Genomic DNA, 21,585 nt, shown 5'->3' on the forward strand with positions numbered 1-21,585 from the left:
GTGTGTGTGTGTGTGTGTGTGTGTTGCGGCGGGTGTGTGTCCATGCCCACGTGTTTGTTTGTGCGTTTGCTTGTGTGTCTGTGCCTGCTTGTTCGTGTCTGTGTTTGTGTTTGTGTGTGTGCATGAACGTCCTTTGTCTCGGTGCGGCCTGACATGAGCAGAAACGACCATTCATGGCTGCAATTAGGTGACGGGGTGAAACAAACAAGCAAACAAAGACCGCATCAACTGTTTTCAGGAATATTATAATTGCTCCTCCTCTGAAACAAAGGGCCTCTGGCTGGCTCCCAGAAACAGGGGCGGAGGGAAGACATCAAGTTTCCAACCGTGTCTCTCTGGCAAGCACGTACGCACGCATGCATATTCACACATTCACAAGCGAACACGCGTGCACATACTCACACATACAGAAAGACACACACACACCGAAAGAACCCGACCTATGTCAGTTCCCGACAGTCTCTCTGAGAGACACAGCTATCTACACCTACAGTGCCTTCGGAGAGAATCCTTATTGCTGTTGTAAACTGGTTACCGACATAAACAAAAAATGAGTGACATATTTTCATTTATATCTTTGTTTTGTGAAGTTAATTCATACTATTTCATCCTTCCAGCAGAGGAAATAGTCCAGACAATAATCTGTTTGTGAATTATTTACACCTACAGTGCCTTTGGAAAGTATTCAGACCCCTTGACTTCTTCCACATTTTGTTACGTTACAGCCTTATTCAAAAATGCATAAAATAAAATAAATGTCCTCAATCTACACACAATAACCATGATGACAAAGCAAAAACTGGTTTTTAGATTTTTTTTTTTGCACATTTATTAATAATCTAAACAGAAATACCTTATAAGCATTCAGACCCTTTGCTATGATACTTGAAACAGGTGCATCCTGTTTCCATTGATCATCCTTGAGATGTTTCTACAACTTGATTGGAGTCCACCTGTGGGAAATTCACTTGATTGTACATGATTTGAAAGGCACACACCTGTCTATATAAGGTCTGACAGTTTTTATTTATTTTTTACCTTTATTTAACTAGGCAAGTCAGTTAAGAACAAATGCTTATTATCAATGACAGCCTAGGAACAGTGGGTTAAGTGCCTGTTCAGGGGCAGAACGACAGATTTGTACCTTGTCAGCTCAGGGATTTGAACTTGCAACCTTTTGGTTATTAGTCCAATGCTCTAACCACTAGGCTATCTTGCCGCCCCCAGTTGACAGTGTATGTCAGAGCAAAAGCCAGGAGGTTGAAGGAATTGTCCGTTGAGCTCAGAGACATGATTGCGTTCAGCCACAGATCTGGGGAAGAGTACCAAAAATGTCTGCAGCATTGAAGGTCCCCAAGAACACAGTGGCTTCCACTTTTCTTAAATGAAAAAAGTTTAAAACCACCAAGTCTCTTCCTAGAGCTGGCCACCCGCCAAACTGAGCAATCAGGGGAGAAAGGCCTTGGTTAGGGAGGTGACCAAGAACCCAATGGTCCCTCTGACAGAGCTCTAGAGTTCCTCTGTGGAGATGGGAGAACCTTCCAGAAGGACAATCATCTCTATAGCATTTCACCAATCAGACGGAAGCTGCTCCTCAGTAAAAGGCACATGACAGCCCGCTTGGAGTTTAGAAAATACACAAGTGTCATGTATGGAGGAAAACCTGGCACCATCTCTACGGTGAAGCATGGTGGGAGCATCGTGCTGTGGGGATGTTTTTCAGTGGGAGGGACTGTGAGACTAGTCAGGATCGAGGGAAAGGTGAACGCAGCAAAGTACAGATCCTTGGTGAAAACCTGGAGAGACCTGAAAATAGCTGTGCAGCAACGCTCCCCATCCAAAATGACAAAGCTTGAGAGGATTTGCAGGGAAGAATGGGAGAAACTCCACACATACAGGTGTGCCAAGCTTCTAGTGTCATACCCAAGAAGACTCAATGCTGTAATCACTGCCAAAGGTGCTTCAACAAAATATTGAGTAGTGTCTGAATACTCGGGTCTGAAGGGTCTGAATACTTATGTAAATGGGATATATATATTTTTTTTTGTTGTAAATGAACAAACATTTTTAAAAACCTGTTTTTGCTTTGTCATTATGGGGTATTGTGTGTAAATTGATGAGGGGGGGATTTAATCAATTTTAGAATAAGGCTGTAACGTAACAAAATGTGGAAAAAGTCAAAGGGTCTGAATACTTTCTGAAGTCCCTCTAATTACTCAAACAATTTCATTTAAAGTTTGCTCAATCTATTATTGACGTTGTATTAACGTCTATGTATTATTAACGTTGCAGCGTTAACCAAAGAGGTGGTCATATCTCACTACCGGCAGCGGCAAGCTCAACGTGGCGTGTAGCGCCATAATTCAATTATTGTATATCTGTCTTGGGCTACTGTTGAAAGGGCTAGTGTGACTTGGTTAATGTAGAGAGGGGGAAGAGGCAGAGAGCGAGAGAAAGGCGTTATGAATAATATAAATCAATCAGAAGTGATGCTGTATTACACATATTCGGAGGCAGGCCTGATTCCCTAGGGGGGAAATAAAAATCCCCATCCCTCTGTAGTGGAGGGAGAGAGGGAGGTGGTTGAAAGTCTCTCTTTGTTGGAGTTGTCATTTTCCTCTGGGAATGCAGCGCGGCCTCTTGTTGTGGAGCGGACGCCTGACACATTACTTATTCATCAGCCTTGTCTGCCTGCCACACACACACACACACACACACACACACACACACACACACACACACACACACACACACTGCATCATTAAGCCGGATGCATTATTTACCACAAATACATACACATGTGGATGCAGGTACACACACACACACACACACACACACACACAATATACACACATGGTTTAGATGGCTCCCACATGCCAGCAGACGGAGAACAAACCCTAAACACCCCAGTGAAGGAGAGGAAAACAAACCTCACTGTCGCTCTAGACTTCCTCCACAATAATGTCATGGAATTTGGACGGGCGCAGGCTCGTGAATGCGCCTAATCATCTCCATACCTTCCATGTCTAGGGAAATTGACACTATTTCCGTCTAGCCGAGGTGGCTTAACTCCAGAGGGGGAAGTAAAAACATGAGTTTGTGTGCGCGTGGAGGTGTGTTTAGGGCGGGGGTTTAAGGAAAAGCAGACAAACTTCCAGGAACTTTGCATCCTGACCTGTCTCCTTATGGGACGATGTTGAATCTGGTGGAAGTAAGGTAGAAAACACAGATGTGTGTTTGTGTGTGTGAGGAGAGTTCCCCCCCCCCCCGCCCCTGTGTTTTGGTCCAGTGTCAGTGGGAGCAATTAGGTGTTATCAGTGGCATGGCGGTGAAGCTGTGGTAAGAGTTTGACGTCAGGGACGCTAGAGGTCAGAGATCAGGTGCCCTAATCACAGCCGTGTGTGTGTGTAGAGGCAGGGTAAAACAGGGCATCAAGATGGTGATGGGTGGGTGGTCAGAGTCTTCAGCCAACTAGAATGTTGCAGAAAGCAATTTAAGGGATAGAGCTGGCATGATTCCCCAGTCTACGTGACAGACACTCATGTCGGTCCTTCACAGCACTTTTCTACCTGAAAGTTAGGACCTTGGGAACTTCTACCCGATTAGACAGGGGAAGAATGTTGTCCAACTATAGGTTTATGTTTCCTGGAACCGTATCCATAAAGCATCTCAGAGCAGGAGTGCTGATCTAGGATCAGTTTTGCCTTTGAAATCATAACAAATAAGATTACACGGACACGGACGACTGAGGAGAGGAGACTGGTAAGCGTAGCAACATCCAACCAGAGGTAGCAATGGCGTTAGCAACAACTGTATTTTGACTGTGAAGAGACATGCATGAACGGAAAGCCAAACAAGAGGCAGCCCAGTTAAGGGTTTGGCAAGTCTCTCTCTTCTCTCCGATCTCTCCACTAGCTAGTCCAGCGAATTAACTCATGACTGCTACAGAAGGATGGAGAGAGTTGCGGAGATAGGGAGGGAGGGAGGGAGACATGTAGGAAGACAAATGGAATATATAGAGACAGAAGGGGAGAGGCAAGGGGTAGCTGGAGAGGGGATTTATAGATAGATGGAGAGAGGGAAATGAGGCAATCTAATTGCGGCGTCTCGCAGAGCCACTCGCCACAGTGACTTGCTAATCTGTAAATCTCATGTAGAGCACTTTCCCTGTAGACCAGAGTCCACTGCAGACTGTCTGGACAGTGGCCACATAGCAGTCTGGAATCACACCCAACCCATGTGGACTTAATAAGAGAGGGATGGGGAAAGAGGGAGGGACAGAGAGAGCGAGAAGAGGACGAGAGAGCAAAAAAAGGTAGGATATAGAGATGGATGACTATGACAGTGATGATGGAGAAATGGGCCACATATGAAAAGGAGAGCATTGGGACGGAGGGATCCGAGGAGCGAGAGAGACGGAAATGAGGGAGGACAAGAAGACTGACTAATGAGGTAGGAAAAGAGCTAGACTTAAACAGAAGGACGGGGCAAGGGCATGGAGAGAGGGATGAAACGAGGGTGAAAGAGAAAGATTTTGAGTAGTACGGAAGGAGAAAGTATAAGTAAGAGGTGAAAAGAAGAGAGCAAAAGGAAGGAGGGAAGGAGGGAGGGCGAGAGATCCCCCCCCTCCCCCTCGTAGGTCCGTCCTTTCTGTGAAAATCAACCTATTCCAGGAATGAGAGAGGGAGAGGAGCGCACAAACACTCAGCATGTCTGAGACTGCCCTCTGATGTCACCAGCAAGAGAGAGAGAGAGAGAGAGAGCAAGAGAGAGGGGAGGGGACACAGCCAGAGAGCGAACCGAACACAGTGAGTGTGAGAAAACAGAGAGGTGGAGACTGAGAGCACTGTTCCGGTATCTGCTGTGGACTGAGGCTGTGTTTTACTGAGTGTGTTGTGTCAGCGGTGGAGAGTTGAGCTCTGGTTCAGTGAGGCTGCTCTAGCAGATCTCGTTAGCAACGCGCCATCCGGAAAGCACAACCGATGGGTGAGAGGAGCTCTGTGCTGTACAGTGTGTGCCCACGCCTGTGTGTCTCTGTGTTTGTGTGCCTGTGTTTTCAAAAGTATGCCGTTTGGGGTTGTGTGTGTGTGTGTTGTTATAGCGGAGTATAGTGTTGTTGTGTGTCCATTGCATTTTGTGTGTGTGTGTGTGTGGGTGGACAGGCTGAGTAGACTCATGGTAGGGATGTCTTTTATCCAGTGCTCCACTCTGCAGCCTTGAGCGCCTCACACTCACTGGAGCAGATACCTACTACTGCCCGCTATGTGTCTCTCTGTCAGGGGGTGTGTGTTAGTGTGTCTGCGTGAAATAGAGAGTTTGTGTGTGTCTCTGTGTGTCTCACCGTATGTAGTTCATTGCTCCTTGGTATCTATTTGTGTTAGCGTAGCTTCTTAATATATTTGACAATATGTGTGTCACATCATCTTGGAATTGTGACCGCATGGACTGGGAAGTGTGTGGTGGATTTAATCTTGGTGTGTCTCGTGTTTTAAGGAATGCTCCTGTGTGTGTGTGTGTGTGTGTCTGTCTGCCCCGATGTTCCACTTCACTGTGTCTGCCCTGCACCACATGGAGAGGAAGAAAGCGAGAGAGCGGAGCCTGGGAGAGAATGAAAGGGAGAGGGAGAGAGAGAGGAGCCGAACCAGCGTGTGAAACAACCATATGGAAAGAAACAAAATAGAGAGAGAGAAAAAAGACAGAGGGAAGGGACGAATAGATGTAGGCAAAGAAGGGGTGATATGATATGAAATGATATTGAACACTGCTCATCCCTTGGCATTGGGATGGAACAGTGTCGTCCGATGTTTTCAAAGCCTTATCTATTTTTGTCCTTTCACCTGTGTTGTTTCTTTGCTAGCCCCGTGTGTTTTAGTATGTCCAGTCGACCCATTGCAAACTGTGAAGACTAAACAGTCTGTTAGCTGACTGGCAGATGGGCTGGGGTTGAGTGTGTGGTTAGGTTGGGTTTCAGTGTGTGGTTGAGTGACGTTTGGTGGAGTGCAGCGCTATCTGTCAAATAAGTGGCATAAGTACAGTGCTATGTGATATGGTACAATGACAGAGAGCCTTAGGACTGAGCCGGGCGTGTTTGACTGTGGATTTATCCACTGTGTGTGTGTAATCTCTGTAAGAGAGAGACAGATTGCTGTGTTTACATACCGTACATAAGAGGGATAGAGGTAGAGTTGGGCAGCAGAGGGAGGATAAGAAAAGTCAGAGGGGCGTAGAGAAGGGAGATAGGTTGAGAGAGGAGGATTGAGAGGTGGGAGAGAGAGGGAGAGTGAGAGAGAAACAAGACAAGGACAAATATAACATGTATGCATGCAAAGGACGACTCTCAGCCCCCTACCCCTTTTCCAACCACGCGCTCGTTTTTCCAACCACGTGCCACACCCCTGATTGGCTCGTCCACCCCCTCTAAAGCACCTGTGTGAGTCATTGGCTCTGTGATACCATGTCAGGGGATTCCACACATGGTTGATCCCTAATCCCTACTGTGGCTGGATACCAGACCAATAGCTGCTACAGTTTACCATGATCTATAAATAAATCAGACTCTTCCATGATCTTTCTCATGATCCGAGAGGCCACTTGGAATAGGCACAGCTTGCCCTCTGTACTAGACCCTGCTGATCTAAGGTCAGTTCTTTGTCACTGTTTCTTAACATAGTCTCCTAGCCTAGTCTGATGTGATTCTTTCCTCTGTAGTACACCCTAAAGGACTTGCATGCACACATACAGTGCCTTCGGAAAGTATTCAGACAAACTTACTTTCTCCACATTTTGTTACGTTACAGCCTTATTCTAAAATGGATGAAGGCATTTTTCTCCCTCATCAATCTCCCCCAAATCAATCACCATAATAACAAAGCAAAAACAGGTTTTTAGAAATGGTGAAAAAATATATATATAAAACAATTCACGGAAATATCCCGTTTACATAAGTATTCAGATCCTTTACTCAGTACTTTGTTGAAGCACCTTTGGCAGCAATTACAGCCTCAAGTTTTCTTGGGTATGACGCTACAAGCTTGGCACACCAGTATTTGGGATGTTTCTCCTATACTTCTCTGCAGATTCTCTAAAGACTTGTCCCGAAGCCACTCCTGCATTGTCTTGGCTGTGTGCTTAGGGTCGTTGTCCTGTTGGAAGGTGTACGTTCGCCCCAGTCTGAGGTCCTGAGCACTCTGGAGCAGGTTTTGATCAAGGATCTCTCTACTTTGCTCCTTTCATCTTTTGCTCGATCCTGACTAGTCTCCCAGTCCCTGACGCTGAAAAACATCCCCACAGCATGATGCTACATCCACCATGCTTCACCGGAGGGATGGTGCCAGGTTTCCTCCAGTCGTGACGCTTGGCATTCAAGCCAAAGAGTTCAATCTTGGTTTCATCAGACCAGAGAATCTTGTTTCTCATGGTCAATCTTTAGTTGCCTTTTGTCAAACTCCAAGTGGGCTGTCATGTGCCTTTTACTGAGGAGTGGCTTCTGTCTGGCCACTCTACCATAAAAGCCTGATTGGTTGAGTGCTGCAGACATGGTTGTCCTTCTGGAAGGTTCTCCCATCTCCACAGAGGAACTCTGTCAGAGGGACCATCGGGTTCTCAGTGACGAAGGCCCTTCTCCCCCGATTGCTCAGTTTGGCCAGGCGGCCAGCTCTAGAAAGAGTCTTGCTGGTTCCAAACATCTTCCATTTAAGAAGAATGGAGGCCACTGTGTTCTTGGGGACCTTCAATGCTGCAGACATTTCTTTTACCCTTCCCCAAATCTGTGCCTCGACACTATCCTGTCTCTGAGCTCTACTGACAATTCCTTCGACCTCATGGCTTGGTTTTTGCTCTGACATGCACTGTCAACTGTGGGACCATATGTAGACAGGTTTGTGCCTTTTCCAAATCATGTCCAATCAATTGAATTGACCACAGGTGGACTCCAAATCAAGTTGTAGGAACATCTCAAGGATGATCAATGGAAACGGGATGCACCTGAGCTCAATTTCGAGTCTCATAGCAAACATTCTGAATGTAAATAATGTATTTATAAAACCTGTTTCGTTTTCTGATTATAGTGTATTGTGTGTAGATTGATGAGGAAAACATTTAATTTAATCAACATTAGAATAAGGCTGTAATGTAACAAAATGTGGAACAAGTCAAGGGGTCTGACTACTTTCCCAAAGGCACTGCACACACACCTAGGCTGATGTTTTCTATTATCTTTCTGCTTTATTATTTTCCCCAAACCCTACCATCCCTTCCCTAATTGGAATAAACTAATGGACAACAATACCAATTCTTCTACTTTCAGGTTGTACATACTATGTACACTATATATTCAAAAGTATCTGGTCACCCTTTCAAATGAGTGAATTTGGCTATTTTAGCACATCCGTTGCTAGCAGGGATATAAAATGGAGCACACGGCCATGCAATCTCCATACACAAACATTGGCAGTATGCACCGTCAAGTCAATTTGTCAAATTTCTCCCCTGCTAGAGCTGCCCCAATCAGCTGTAAGTGCTGTTGTTGTGAAGTGGAAACGTCTCAGAGCAACAACGGCTCCATCGCGAAGTGGTAGGCCACACAAGCTCACAAATCGTCTGTCCTTTGTTGCAACTACCGAGTTCCAAACTGCCTCTGGAAGCAACTTCAGCACAAGAACTGTTCGTTGGTAGCTTAAGCCTAAGATCACCATGCTCAATGCCAAGCATCGGCTGGAGGGGTGGTAAACTCACCGCCATTGGAATCTGGAGCAGTGGTAACAACGTTCTCTGGAGTAATGAATCGCGCTTCACCATCTGGCAGCCAAACGGACCAATCTGGGTTTGGCGGATGCATAGTGCGAACTGTCATGTTTGGTGGAGGATGAAAAGTGGTCTGGGGCTGTTTTTCATGGTTCGGGCTAAGCCCCTTAGTTCCAGTGAAGGGGAATATTAACACTACAGCATACAATGACATTCTAGATGATTCTGTGCTTCCAACTTTGTGGAAACAGTTTGGGGAATGCCCTTTCCTGTTTCAGCATGACAATGCTCCTGTGCACAAAGTGAGGTCCATACAGAAATGGTTTGTTGAGATCGGTGTGGAAGAACTTGACTTGCCTGCACAGAGCCCTGACCTCAACCCCATCGAACATCTTTGGGATGAATTGGACCTCCAACTGTGAGCCAAGCCTAATCGCCCAACATCAAAGCCTGACCTCACTAATGCTCTTGTGGATGAAAAGAAGAAGGTCCCTGCAGCAAACATCTAGTGAAAAGCCTTCCCAGAAGAGTGCAGGCTGTTATAGCAGCAAAAGGGGGAACAACTGAGTTGTTCGACGAACATTTGGTCGTGTAATGTACATTTTACATTTGTTTTTTAAGATGTTTTCAGCCTTCAGCTACCCTCCACTCTTCCCATCTATCTCTGAAGACTATCCAGTTTTGATTTCTAGTTGCCATATATTTTTAGAAATGCATTGGCCTTATTTTGGACAGATTTTTAGCAAGAGTCAAACCTCTCGCTTTGCCTCTTCCTCTATGGTTTACATACACACCAAGCCCCCCCCCCCCCTGCCTCTCACGCCAATAAAGTTGAGAGATCACATCTTCCTCCCTGACAAGCGGTTTCAACTTGCTATTTGCATTTGAGGTTTGGTCCAACAAAATCAGAAACAGTCGTATGGACACCAAAACACATTGAGGTATTCTTCTACTGTAATAGAGGAGGAGTGAACCTTTCCAACAATCCCCTTTTTATGTCTCAACTTATCAAAATTGCACATAGAGCAGACGCCACTATCAATGAACGTTGATTCTGGAAAACGAATGCTCAGTTTGTCACACGCGGCATTGGGGTACCACATACCGCTAGCAGCATTTTAGACAAAGACTGTTATACTAGCTGTCTAGTCTGTGTTCTGTAAATGTGCAATAAGCATAAAACAATTATATAAAGGAATTGCCAACTCGTTGTCATTCTGAAAAATAAGGTGGGCGGGTCATTCCTACTTTGCGGTGCCTTTTCTGCCCCCTTGAAATATAACTGCTTATTTAGTGCAGAATGTGAATTCCGAAAGGCGTTATACAGTTGAGGTCTGAAGTTTACATACACTTAGGTTGGAGTCATTAAAACTCGTTTTTCAACCACTCCACAAATTTCTAGTTAACAAACTATAGTTTTGGCAAGTCGGTAAGGACATCTACTTTGTGCATGACACAAGTAGTTTTTCCAACAATTGTTTACAGACAGATTATTTCACTTATAATTCACTGTATCACAATTCCAGTGGGTCAGAAGTTTACATACACTAAGTTGACTGTGCCTTTAAACAGCTTGGAAAAGTCCAGAAAATGATGTCATGGCTTTAGAAGCTGCTGATAGGCTAATTGACATAATTTGAGTCAATAGGAGTTGTACCTGTGGATGTATTTCAAGGCCTACTTTCAAACTCAGTGCCTCTTTGCTTGACATCATGGGTTAATCAAAAGAAATCAGCCTCGATCTCAGAAAGACATTTTGTAGACTACAAGTCTGGTTCATCCTTGGGAGCAATTTCCAAATTCCTGAAGGTTACACATTCATCTGTACAAACAATAGTACGCAAGAATAAACACATGGGACCAGGCAGCTGTCATATCGCTCAGGATGGAGAGGCGTTCTGTCTCCTAGACATTGAACGTACTTTGATGCGAAAATTGCGACTCAATCCCAGAACAACAGCAAAGGACCTTGTGAAGATGCTGGAGGAAACAGATACAAAGGTATCTATATCCACAGTTAAAACGAGTCCTATGTCGACATAACCTGAAAGGCCACTCAGAAAGGAAGAAGCCAATGCTCCAAAACCGCCATTAAAAAGCCAGACTACGGTTTGCAACTGCACATGGGGACAAAGATCGTACTTTTTGGAGAAATGTCCTCTGGTCTGATGAAACAAAAATAGAACTATTTAGCAATAATGACCATCGTTATGTTTGGAGGAAAAAGGGGGAGGCTTGCAAGCCGAAGAACACCATCCCAACCGTGAAGCATGGGGGTGGCAGCATCATGTTGTGGGGGTGCTTTGCTGCAGGAGGGACTGGTTCACTTCACAAAATAGATGGCATGAGGTAGGAAAATTATGTGGGTATATTGAAGCAACATCTCAAGACATGAGTCAGGAAGTTAAAGCTTGATTACAAATGGGTCTTCATAATGAACATTGACCACAAGCATGCTTCCAAAGTTGTGGCAAAATGGCTTAAAGACAACAAAGTCAATGTATTGGAGTGGCCATTACAAAGCCCTGACCTCAATTCTATAGAACATTTGTGGGCATAACTGAGAAAGCGTGTGCAAGCAAGGAGGCCTACACACCTGACTCAGTTACAACAGCTCTGTCAGGAGGAATGGGCCAAAATTCACCCAAGACCGTGTTGCTTTTAAACTCAGTTTTTCACAATTTCCTGTTTTTCTATGTTTCATGTTGTTAGTCTGTATGTCCCACTCATAAATGTCCACCCTGTTAGGCTAAATTATAGAGAAAATTAGCCACATTTCAAAATGTTAAAATATGTTTGAGAGAGAAGTTAAAATCCTGTTCAAGTGTTCGCCATTATGCTAGCTCATTCTTGCTCGCTCACAGAGCTATGGCTATGGCACAGAGCTAAGTTGGACTCCAAATTTCCACCCTGTTAGGGTTATGCACCTAACAGGTTGTAAAACACACAAAAAAAGGTATGTGCCTGAGCTTGACCAATATATATTTCTGAAAGTCAAACATGTCCTTGTTCTTACAGAATAAAAACATTTTAAGCGCACTGCGCTTTGGGGTTCAACTGTTCAAGGGTTCAACTGTTCAATTTAACTGTTCAACCTTGTGTTTTGAAGTTTGCTGTCATTAAATGTAGACTGTTATATTATCAATTCAATTCTCTGTGTAAATAAACAAATCACGGAATAGTAATTAGCTAGGAAGTCTGGGCACCACGGGAAAATGTTATTTATTGAGATACAATTTCCTGAATATAACTCTTCAGATATTTTATTATCTTATTGATTACTATTACTATTACAGTCTACTATTAATGTATTATTACCTCATCAGTCTCATTCCTGAATGTAACAAACCCTTGTATATCTGCCACGAACCATAGCATCATAAATCATGAATCAGCGATATTCAAATTGGCTTAATTATTTATTTACTGACTAACTAACCAATGACAGAATTATATAAACACACACAATGGTTATACCTTGGTTACTGATATGATACACTGAAAAGTCCCTGGTGGGCTAAGCAGATATGACGGCTTGATAGACAAAGGGAAGGGGTGGGGCCAGATCAAGAGCGGGAAACTGAGTGGACCCCCGTACATACAGTCGATAGCTACCCCCATGGAAATGATAATACTTTGAACATGAACAACTGCTCACTCTAAAATAAATTACAATTTACATATGAACGAGTGTATGCTTTTGGTTGTCCCTCCCTGCGATCGCCAGTCCGTCTGCTGGATAGATTGTCGACAGAAAGTCTGTGGTTTGTCCACCAGTGATCTAAGTCTTTCGTAGTTGTAGCTTGTTATAATGGATACATCAGGTTGCATTTACCAGACTAAAATACTTAAACAGCTGCAGCCTGAAAAATGGTTCTTTACTTTATAGATTTCTTAGCCATTTCAACGTGGGAATGATCTCCACATTCTCTGGTCTTGTCCATGGGACGACTTGCCAACCATTTCAACATGTACCGACCGCTTCCACGTTTTCTGGTCTTGTCCTTTGGTAAAGTTGCCAACCATTTCAACATGTACCAACCGCTTCCGTTTTCTGGTCTAATGTAAATTTAGTTTGGAAGTGGGTTTTATGCTTTAGTAGAAAAGGGGCCGTTCCATGACGCCGTGTAATGTCTATGCTCACGGTGGCATGGCCACTGACTGATCATAAGTTACTATGAAGAACAATTATCATTTAGTTATCATTTAGAAGACTAAGATCACATTGTTATCTTTCCAAAAGTATTCTTATGCTTAATCAGTTATTTTAAATAACATGCAGATGCAAACCCCATAATTGAGAAGTGTATGCAAACAAATAAACAGTAATGTGTGTCTCCTATCCTTCATGAGGTCACCAAATGAAACAAACTTGACATGACTGTTCCTTAAGTGTTCACGGACCACTCCAACTGCTTGGAGTACAGAAATACTGTTCATTTATTCAATCTTTTGATGTCCAAGTGTCTCTCAGTGTTCCACAGTCAAATTCCAATCTCAAATACTAGAGCCCAGAAGCAGAGTATTTTATGACTGCCATAAAGCAGCCCCCTCCACCTCTGCGGGAGAGAGAGGGTGCTGTGGAGCGGACCCACTGTAACCTGATCCTTCAGATCTTCACAGGAGAGTTATGACACTTGTTAGCTAGCAAATAGATCCACGTTGGCTAACCTTGAAATATAAAGATTAGCTGGGTAATCACTAGCATGTGGGCTTGAGAGATTGTTGATAAGACCCGTGTTCATTGTAGTCATTATTAGTAAATGTGCATTATGCATGGTTCTAGTTAAATTTGTAACAAAAAAAAGGGCATGTTCATAGACAGACATGAAAGGCAGATTAGTGATTATTGCAAAAAAAATGCAGGTTAACCTCTCTGAACCACCCATCCCGGATCCGGTATCATTTTCATCAGCAACGCTGAATAGCATAGCGCCACAGTCAAATAATATTACTAGAAAATATTCATATTCATGAAATCACAAGTGCAATATTGCAAAACACAGCTTAGCCTTTTGTTAATCCACCTGTCGTCTCAGATTTTGAAATGATGCTTTACAGCGAAAGCAATACAAGCGTTTGTGTAAGTTTATCGATCGCTCGACAAAACAATAAGTACACTTAGCATCAGGTAACTTGGTCACGAAAATCAGAAAAGCAATCAAATTAATAGTTTACCTTTGATGATCTTCGGATGTTTTCACTCACGAGACTCCCAGTTAGACAACAAATGTTCCTTTTGTTCCATAAAGATATTTTTATATCCAAAAGTTTGGTGCGTTATACCCAGGAATCCACGGGAAAGAGCGGTCACGACAACGCAGACAAAAATTCGAAATGATATCCATAATGTCCACAGAAAAATGTCCAACGTTTTTTATAATCAATCCCCAGGGTGTTTTTCAAATATCTATCTGATAATATATCAACCGGGATAGGAATAGGAACGGGAGTAACAATGGCCGCCTTTCTCTTTTGCGCACAACTCACTCTGAGAGCCCCCACCTATCCATTTACGCAATGTGGTCGTTCACGCTCAGTCTTCAAAATAAAAGCGTGAAACTATGTCTAAAGGCTGTTGATACCTTAGGGAAGCCATAGAAAAAGGAATCTGGTTGATATCCCTTTAAATGGGCAATAGGGATGCATAACAACAGAGAGGTGTTACGGTTTTCTTCCGTCGAAAGAGAGTCGGACCAAAATGCAGTGTGGTAAGTTAGATACATGTTTAATAAACGAATAAACACGAAATACAAAACAACAAACGGAACGTGAAAACCTATACAGCATATTTTTTTTCAGCATGGTTAATACGATACATCTTTAATGAAGATGACACACGAAAATACAAAACAACAAAACGGAACGTGAAAACCTAATCTTTTTTTTATTTTTATAAAAAATAATTTATTATCTTCAATACCATTCATTCTTTACAACTCATGATTTTCATACATACTCAAATAATGGTATTTTAATTTAACTAATTTAACTAAACAAAAACCCCAAACAAAACCTCATTGGAGCATCTTCCCTCCCCGTCACCCTACAAACTACCTTTCCCTATCTCCCCGTCCCTAATCTATCCCCTTGCAAATCTAAATGACACCCAGCCCTAAACCCCCCTTCCACCCCTCCCGAGCAGCGTGCTGCCCCCACTTCCTCTCCTCCCTCTTCATCCTCCCCCTCAAATCTCCTTCCACCCTCCTCACTATCCCTTCCACCCCCCAATCTCTCCCTGTCTTCACCATGTTCTGCCTGGCTTCCCACAGCCCCCGTATAAAGAGACTCATGAGAAGCCAGAGCAGAAACCTGTCCCTATCCGTCCCTCTCGCTCTCCCTACACCTCTCTCTAACCTGGCCCATGTCAATACAAAATCCCCCCTTATCAAACCAAACACACCCGTGCCCTAGCCCATACTACTCCGGCAAAGGCACAGTCCCAAAAGACATGGCGCACAGTCTCCTCCCTGCCACAAGAGGATCTTGGACAGGTGGGGGATTGCACCAAACTATACCGGTACATGATGGAACGTACCGGCAAGCACTTATGGAGGCTCAACCAATTCAGGTCCTTGAGCCTGTTGTCCAGACCCCGCGCCTGCACTCCCTCCCAGACCACTTCCGAGATACCCACTACAGGCGCCGGACTCCCTGCCTTTCTGACCTCCTCGTACAGGTGCCTGTGATCTAAACCTACTCGGGCATCTTCAACCTCAGGGTGCGCACGCAGCCACTTGGCCGCATGACCAAAGTGCCACGGCAGCTGTTCCGCCCGAGGACCCGTGTTAGACCACACCATTACGCTTCTCGCCTGATACGAGAAGAACACCCGCAGGAGGTAACCGGACGGGTGTATCACTGGATGAGCAAGCTCCGTTAACAAGAAAGAAACAAAAATTGTGTCCAGCTTGAGGGGGAAATGTGGTACCCCCCTACCTCCCTCCCTGATGGGACAGATCATGCGTGCCCTGGCGACCCACTCGCACCTGCCACTCCACATGAACTGAAACACAAGCCTCGCTAGAGGCCTCCTCAGACAAGCCGGCAATGGGTAGATGTACGCCAAATACAAAAGAGACGGCAACACATCCACCTTTAGGACCAGGACTTTGCCCATAAAAGACAAATACCTAGCCTTCCACATTGCTAGCTTCCTCTGTACCACTGCGATATGCATGTTCCAGTTTAGCGTCGCTGAGCCGGAGGTCTCAAAATGGACCCCGAGAATCCTCAGGGCCCCCTCACAGAGAGATAACCCCCCGGGCACATCCGTTCTACCGCGCCATCTACCGAAAAACTTGACGGAAGACTTTGCATGGTTCAGAACCGCTCCCGACGCTCGGGTGAAATCCCTAAAGATGGCAAGGGACCTTGTCAAGCACGAGTCCTTGCACAGCAGCAAGGAAGTGTCGTCGGCGTACTGCGTCATCTTAACACGCAGCCCACCACTTCCAGGGATCAACAAGCCTTCCACCCCTGTGTCTGCCCTAATGGCAGCCCCCAGAGGCTCCATGTACAGAACGAAGAGGAGAGCCGAGAGTGGGTACCCCTGCCTGACCCCAGACGAGAGGTCAAAAACGTCACCCAAGTGACTATTTACACTAACTCGGCACGCCGCTCCGACATATAATGTACGAATACATCCTATGAACTTCTCCCCAAATCCTAATCGACCTAACACTCTGAATAAAAAGGATCTATTCACGCGATCAAAGGCTTTCGCCTGATCTAGCACTGCTACCATTAAAGGCAGTCCTCTATCTTCAACCCAAGCGATGGAGTCCCTGATTAACTGTAGGTTCCATCTAATAGAGCGGTCCTCTACCCCGCACGTCTGATCCTCATGAACGACGTAGGGAAGGGCTGTGCGCAACCGGTCTGCTAAAACCTTTGCAAGTAGCTTGTAATCTACACACAGCATGGTCAATGGCCGCCAGTTGCCAAGGTCTGTTACTTCCCCCTTCTTATATAAAAGTGACAGCACACCAACAGCCATTGATCCCCCCGGGACCCCCGTCTCAAGGATGGCCTTCAAGACTTCGAGGACCACTGGTCCAAGTATACCCCAAAACTTGAGATAAAACTCAGCCGGCAACCCATCCATCCCAGGCACCTTCCCTTTTCCCATCCTCCTAAGAGCGCTCTCAACCTCTTCTAGTGAAATCTGGGCCTCCATCACTTCTCTAATGTCCTCCGGCAACCGCCTGGACAAGTGTTCTAAAAACACATTTCCCTGCTCTACATCTATTTCCCTTTCCTTAAATAAACCTTGGAAATGATCAGTTGTCACCCTGACCATATCCTCTGGTTCTCTAACTATACTACCATTTTCTTCCCTAATGCCATGCATTACCTTCCTACTCTGTCTGGCCCTAACCGACTTAAAGAACATATTGGAACAAGTCTCATTGTGTTCTAGAAAGCCACTATGCGCACGCTCCAGGAAAGCTCGAGCCTTCCGCTCCTGCAACTCCCTGAGCTGCGCCTTTAGGGTAGCGGATCTCTCCCAGTCAAACGACCCGCCGAGGTTGCCTGCCTCATACTCGAGTTCAATTAACCTTTGGATACGATCCACCTCCCTCCTCTCCTCCCTTTTTTTCCTCTTGCAATACCCTATTATAAAAGCCCTAATCCTCACCTTAACTAATTCCCACCACTCTAACACCCCCTCGCATATGGACCGGAGGCCTTCAAGCCTCCAAAAGAAATCATAAAACCCGTCAACAAAAGCCTGCTCCTCCATCCCGATCTAACTTCCAGTACCCCCTACCAAAGAGGCAGACTGGCGACCCCACCTGCAGGAGCACCCCGTCGTGATCCGAAAAGAAAACAGGCAACAGCCGCCCAGACAACTTACCCAAAGACCTGGGTACAAAAATATAGTCGAGCCTCCGCTCAACCCCCCTGGAATTGCGCCATGTAGGACCGGCCATTTTCGGAGTAGTGTGCAGACCACCATCAACCAGACCATGGCAAGCCATTAGCCTGGTAATGGCGCCTGCACTGCTATCCCCCCCTATTCCTAAATCTGTATTAAAATCCCCCCCTATCACTAATTTCCTATTTGTGACACACAGGGGCGTCAGACAGTCCACCATCTCCCTCCTGTCTGCCACCACCTGTGGCCCATACACCACCACTAATCTAAATTTACAATCCCTTATCGTGACATCCACCCCTATAACCCTCCCCTGCATTACCACAAAAGAATCCTCCACTTTTACCTCCCTGTGCCCACACAAAATCCCTACCCCCGATGAGTGCACCCCCCCAATACCCCAAACCGACTCCCCCTTGTCCCACTCCCTCTTAAACCTACTAACATCCCCTCCATCCCTCAGGTGAACCTCCTGTAAAAAACAAAAATCAAACCCCACACCCTCCAAATAACTAAAAACCGCCCTCCTCTTAACAAAATCCCTTAAACCCCTAACATTTAAAGTAACAAAAGTAAAATTAGACCCCATGAAAGAATCAAATAAAAACATGTAATACACTCAAATTCTAAACCCAGACAGAAAAAAAATCAAAAACAGGAGACTCACCCGATGCTCCCCTGCTCCATATCTACCGGTGAAAACACCATCCGTACTCCCGACATCCCCCCCTCTTCCTCCATCTCACCAACCCAGGATGCAGGAATAGTGTTTGGCTTCGGGGTGCCCTGCACCCTGGGTCTACCCCCACAATCCTCCCCCTCCCCAGTGCTGCAGCTGGATTGGAAAAAAATCGGGGAGGCTGAGTCCCCAAACAAAAAACTCCCCACCTCCTCCTGTACCCAGTCCTGAGTCTTGTTAGGTGTGTCCCCACCCAACAGAAGTTGAGGGCCTGGGGAAACCAGCAGCAACCCAGAGGTTTCTCCCACCCCCATCACTCTCTTGGCCATCCCCTCCCTCTCACTGTCAGCCAATCGCACCGTACTCTTCATTCTCTTCTTTGGTGATGGCGGCAGTGGAGAGATACCACCCCCCCCCCCACCAGCTCCTCCACCATACCCCTCATCTCTTCCACCAGGGCACTTTCCCCCCAGTCCACTTGCTCTTCCACCGTCTCCTTCTCCAACACTCCTCCCTCGCTTTCTTCTCTCTCATGCTCCTCCACTCGGTTGCCTTCTTCCGCCGCTTTTCCTGGTTCTCCTACTCCCGTGCCTCCTGTTTCCTTCTCTCTTCCATCCGCCGCTTCTTGCTCCTCCTCCTTACTTGCGGCCTTCCCCTCTGGACCTGTACTCTGGTCATTAGGCTTGCTTCCTTCCCCTCCTCTTCTTCCCCCATCCCCCGCTCCTGCTCCCCCCCCCAGCCGCAGACGCATATGACCTTTGACGAGCCGGGCACCCCCGCCACAGGTGTGCTGACGAGCCACACCCGTGGCACGCCTTAGGCTTGTCACAATCCTTCGCCTCGTGTTCCTCAGATCCACAAAATCTGCATTTTCTTGTGCTGCACGAGGCGAATATGTGGCCGTAGGCCATACAGCGCCTGCAAAATGGGGGCTGACGTGCATAAAACAACGTCCCCCTGTCAGCCCCTAGGGAGAACATAGCAGGAGGATGGAGGTAGCCACCATGTCCCTTTGGGTCCTCTCTGAGGAGGGCCTGGAAGCCTCTCCTCCCATTCCAAAACCCAAGGGAGTCTTTGAGGTGCCTTGCTGAGGAGACGTTATCCATGTATCTCCCCAGAAAGGCCCTCACCTCTTCATCCTTAACGTATGGGTTGTAAATGTTGACAGTTACAACCCTAAAGTTATTCTTCGCCAGGCTTGTTATTTCATAGTGGCTCATCGGCCTCTCGCCTCCCACTGCTCTTGCCCTTCTCAGGATATCATCGTGTTTCTCCTCTGTATATAGTGCCACGTCGTATGCTCCCTCCAACGAGTTGCCTTGGAAACAAAACACGTCCTTCACCGTCAACTTTAGAATCCCCATCAATATTATCCTTCCAAAAGTTTCCCGTCCTAAAGGCTCCAACTCCTTTTCCTTCCAAGCAAAATGAATCGTGTTGGCCAGCCCAATCCCAGGGACCGACCGTGTTGATGTATTTAGCACCATCTCCGCAAGGAGAATGGCGCTCGTTCTCTTCTCTTCCAAAACAAGGAAAAAATAAAAACCAAAGTGACTGAGCCTATTTTTTTTTTTTTATAAAAAATAATTTATTATCTTCAATACCATTCATTCTTTACAACTCATAATTTTCATACATACTCAAATAATGGTATTTTAATTTAACTAATTTAACTAAACATAAACCCCAAACAAAACCTCAGGGGAGCATCTTCCCTCCCGTCACCCTACAAAATACCTTTCCCTATCTCCCCATCCCTAATCTATCCCCTTACAAATCTAAATGACACCCAGCCCTAAACCCCCCTTCCACCTCTCCCGAGCAGCATGCTGCCCCCACTTCCTCTCCTCCCTCTTCATCCTCCCCCTCAAATCTCCTTCCACCCTCCTCACTATCCCTTCCACCCCCCAATCTCTCCCTGTCTTCACCATGTTCTGCCTGGCTTCCCACAGCCCCCGTTTAAAGAGACTCATGAGAAGCCAGAGCAGAAACCTGTCCCTATCCGTCCCTCTCGCTCTCCCTACACCTCTCTCTAACCTGGCCCACGTCAATACAAAATCCCCCCTTACCAAACCTAACAACACCCGTGCCCTAGACCATACTACTCCGGCAAAGGCACAGTCCCAAAAGACATGGCGCACAGTCTCCTCCCTGCCACAAGAGGATCTTGGACAGGTGGGGGATTGCACCAAACTATACCGGTACATGATGGAACGTACCGGCAAGCACCTATGGAGGCTCAACCAATTCAGGTCCTTGAGCCTGTTGTCCAGACCCCGCGTCTGCACTCCCTCCCAGACCACTTCCGAGATGCCCACTACAGGCACCGGACTCCCTGCCTTTCTGGCCTCCTCGTACAGGTGCCTGTGATCTAAACCTACTCGGGCAACTTCAACCTCAGGGTGCGCACGCAGCCACTTGGCCGCATGACCAAAGTGCCACGGCAGCTGTTCTGCCCGAGGACCCGTGTTAGACCACACCATTATGCTTCTCGCCTGATATGAGAAGAACACCCGCAGGAGGTAACCGGATGGGTGTATCACTGGATGAGCAAGCTCCGTTAACAAGAAAGAAACAAAAATTGTGTCCAGCTTGAGGGGGAAATGTGGTACCCCCCTACCTCCCTCCCCGATGGGACAGATCATGCGCGCCCTGGCGACCCACTCGCACCTGCCACTCCACATGAACTGAAACACAAGCCTCACTAGAGGCCTCCTCAGACAAGCCGGCAATGGGTAGATGTACGCCAAATACAAAAGAGACGGCAACACATCCACCTTTAGGACCAGGACTTTGCCCATAAAAGACAAATACCTAGCCTTCCACATTGCTAGCTTCCTCTGTACCACTGCGATACGCATGTTCCAGTTCAGCGTCGCTGAGCCAGAGGTCTCAAAATGGACCCCGAGAATCCTCAGGGCCCCCTCACAGAGAGATAACCCCCCGGGCACATCCGTTCTACCGCGCCATCTACCGAAAAACTTGACGGAAGACTTTGCATGGTTCAGAACCGCTCCCGACGCTCGGGTGAAATCCCCAAAGATGGCAAGGGACCTTGTCAGGCACGAGTCCTTGCACAGCAGCAAGGAAGTGTCGTCGGCGTACTGCGTCATCTTAACACGCAGCCCACCACTTCCAGGGATCAACAAGCCTTCCACCCCTGTGTCTGCCCTAATGGCAGCCCCCAGAGGCTCCATGTACAGAACGAAGAGGAGAGCCGAGAGTGGGCACCCCTGCCTGACCCCAGACGAGAGGTCAAAAACGTCACCCAAGTGACTATTTA

At 46.3% G+C, this 21,585-nt stretch overlaps 1 protein-coding gene across 2 annotated transcripts in view; it reads left to right on the forward strand.

The window, feature by feature from the left end:
- Window positions 1-4,794: 4,794 nt before the first annotated feature.
- The window catches only part of LOC109902359 (histone deacetylase 4), a 138,435-nt gene continuing 121,644 nt past the window's right edge, over window positions 4,795-21,585 (forward strand). For both annotated transcript variants that reach the window (XM_031793896.1, XM_031793898.1), the window contains exon 1: window positions 4,795-4,986. In XM_031793896.1, coding sequence (XP_031649756.1) covers window positions 4,983-4,986 — 4 coding nt within the window. In that variant the 5' untranslated portion in view covers window positions 4,795-4,982. The remainder of the gene's footprint in view (window positions 4,987-21,585) is intronic.

This window comes from Oncorhynchus kisutch, linkage group LG2 (assembly GCF_002021735.2).
Source record: "Oncorhynchus kisutch isolate 150728-3 linkage group LG2, Okis_V2, whole genome shotgun sequence".
NCBI classification, from domain to species: Eukaryota; Metazoa; Chordata; class Actinopteri; order Salmoniformes; family Salmonidae; genus Oncorhynchus; species Oncorhynchus kisutch.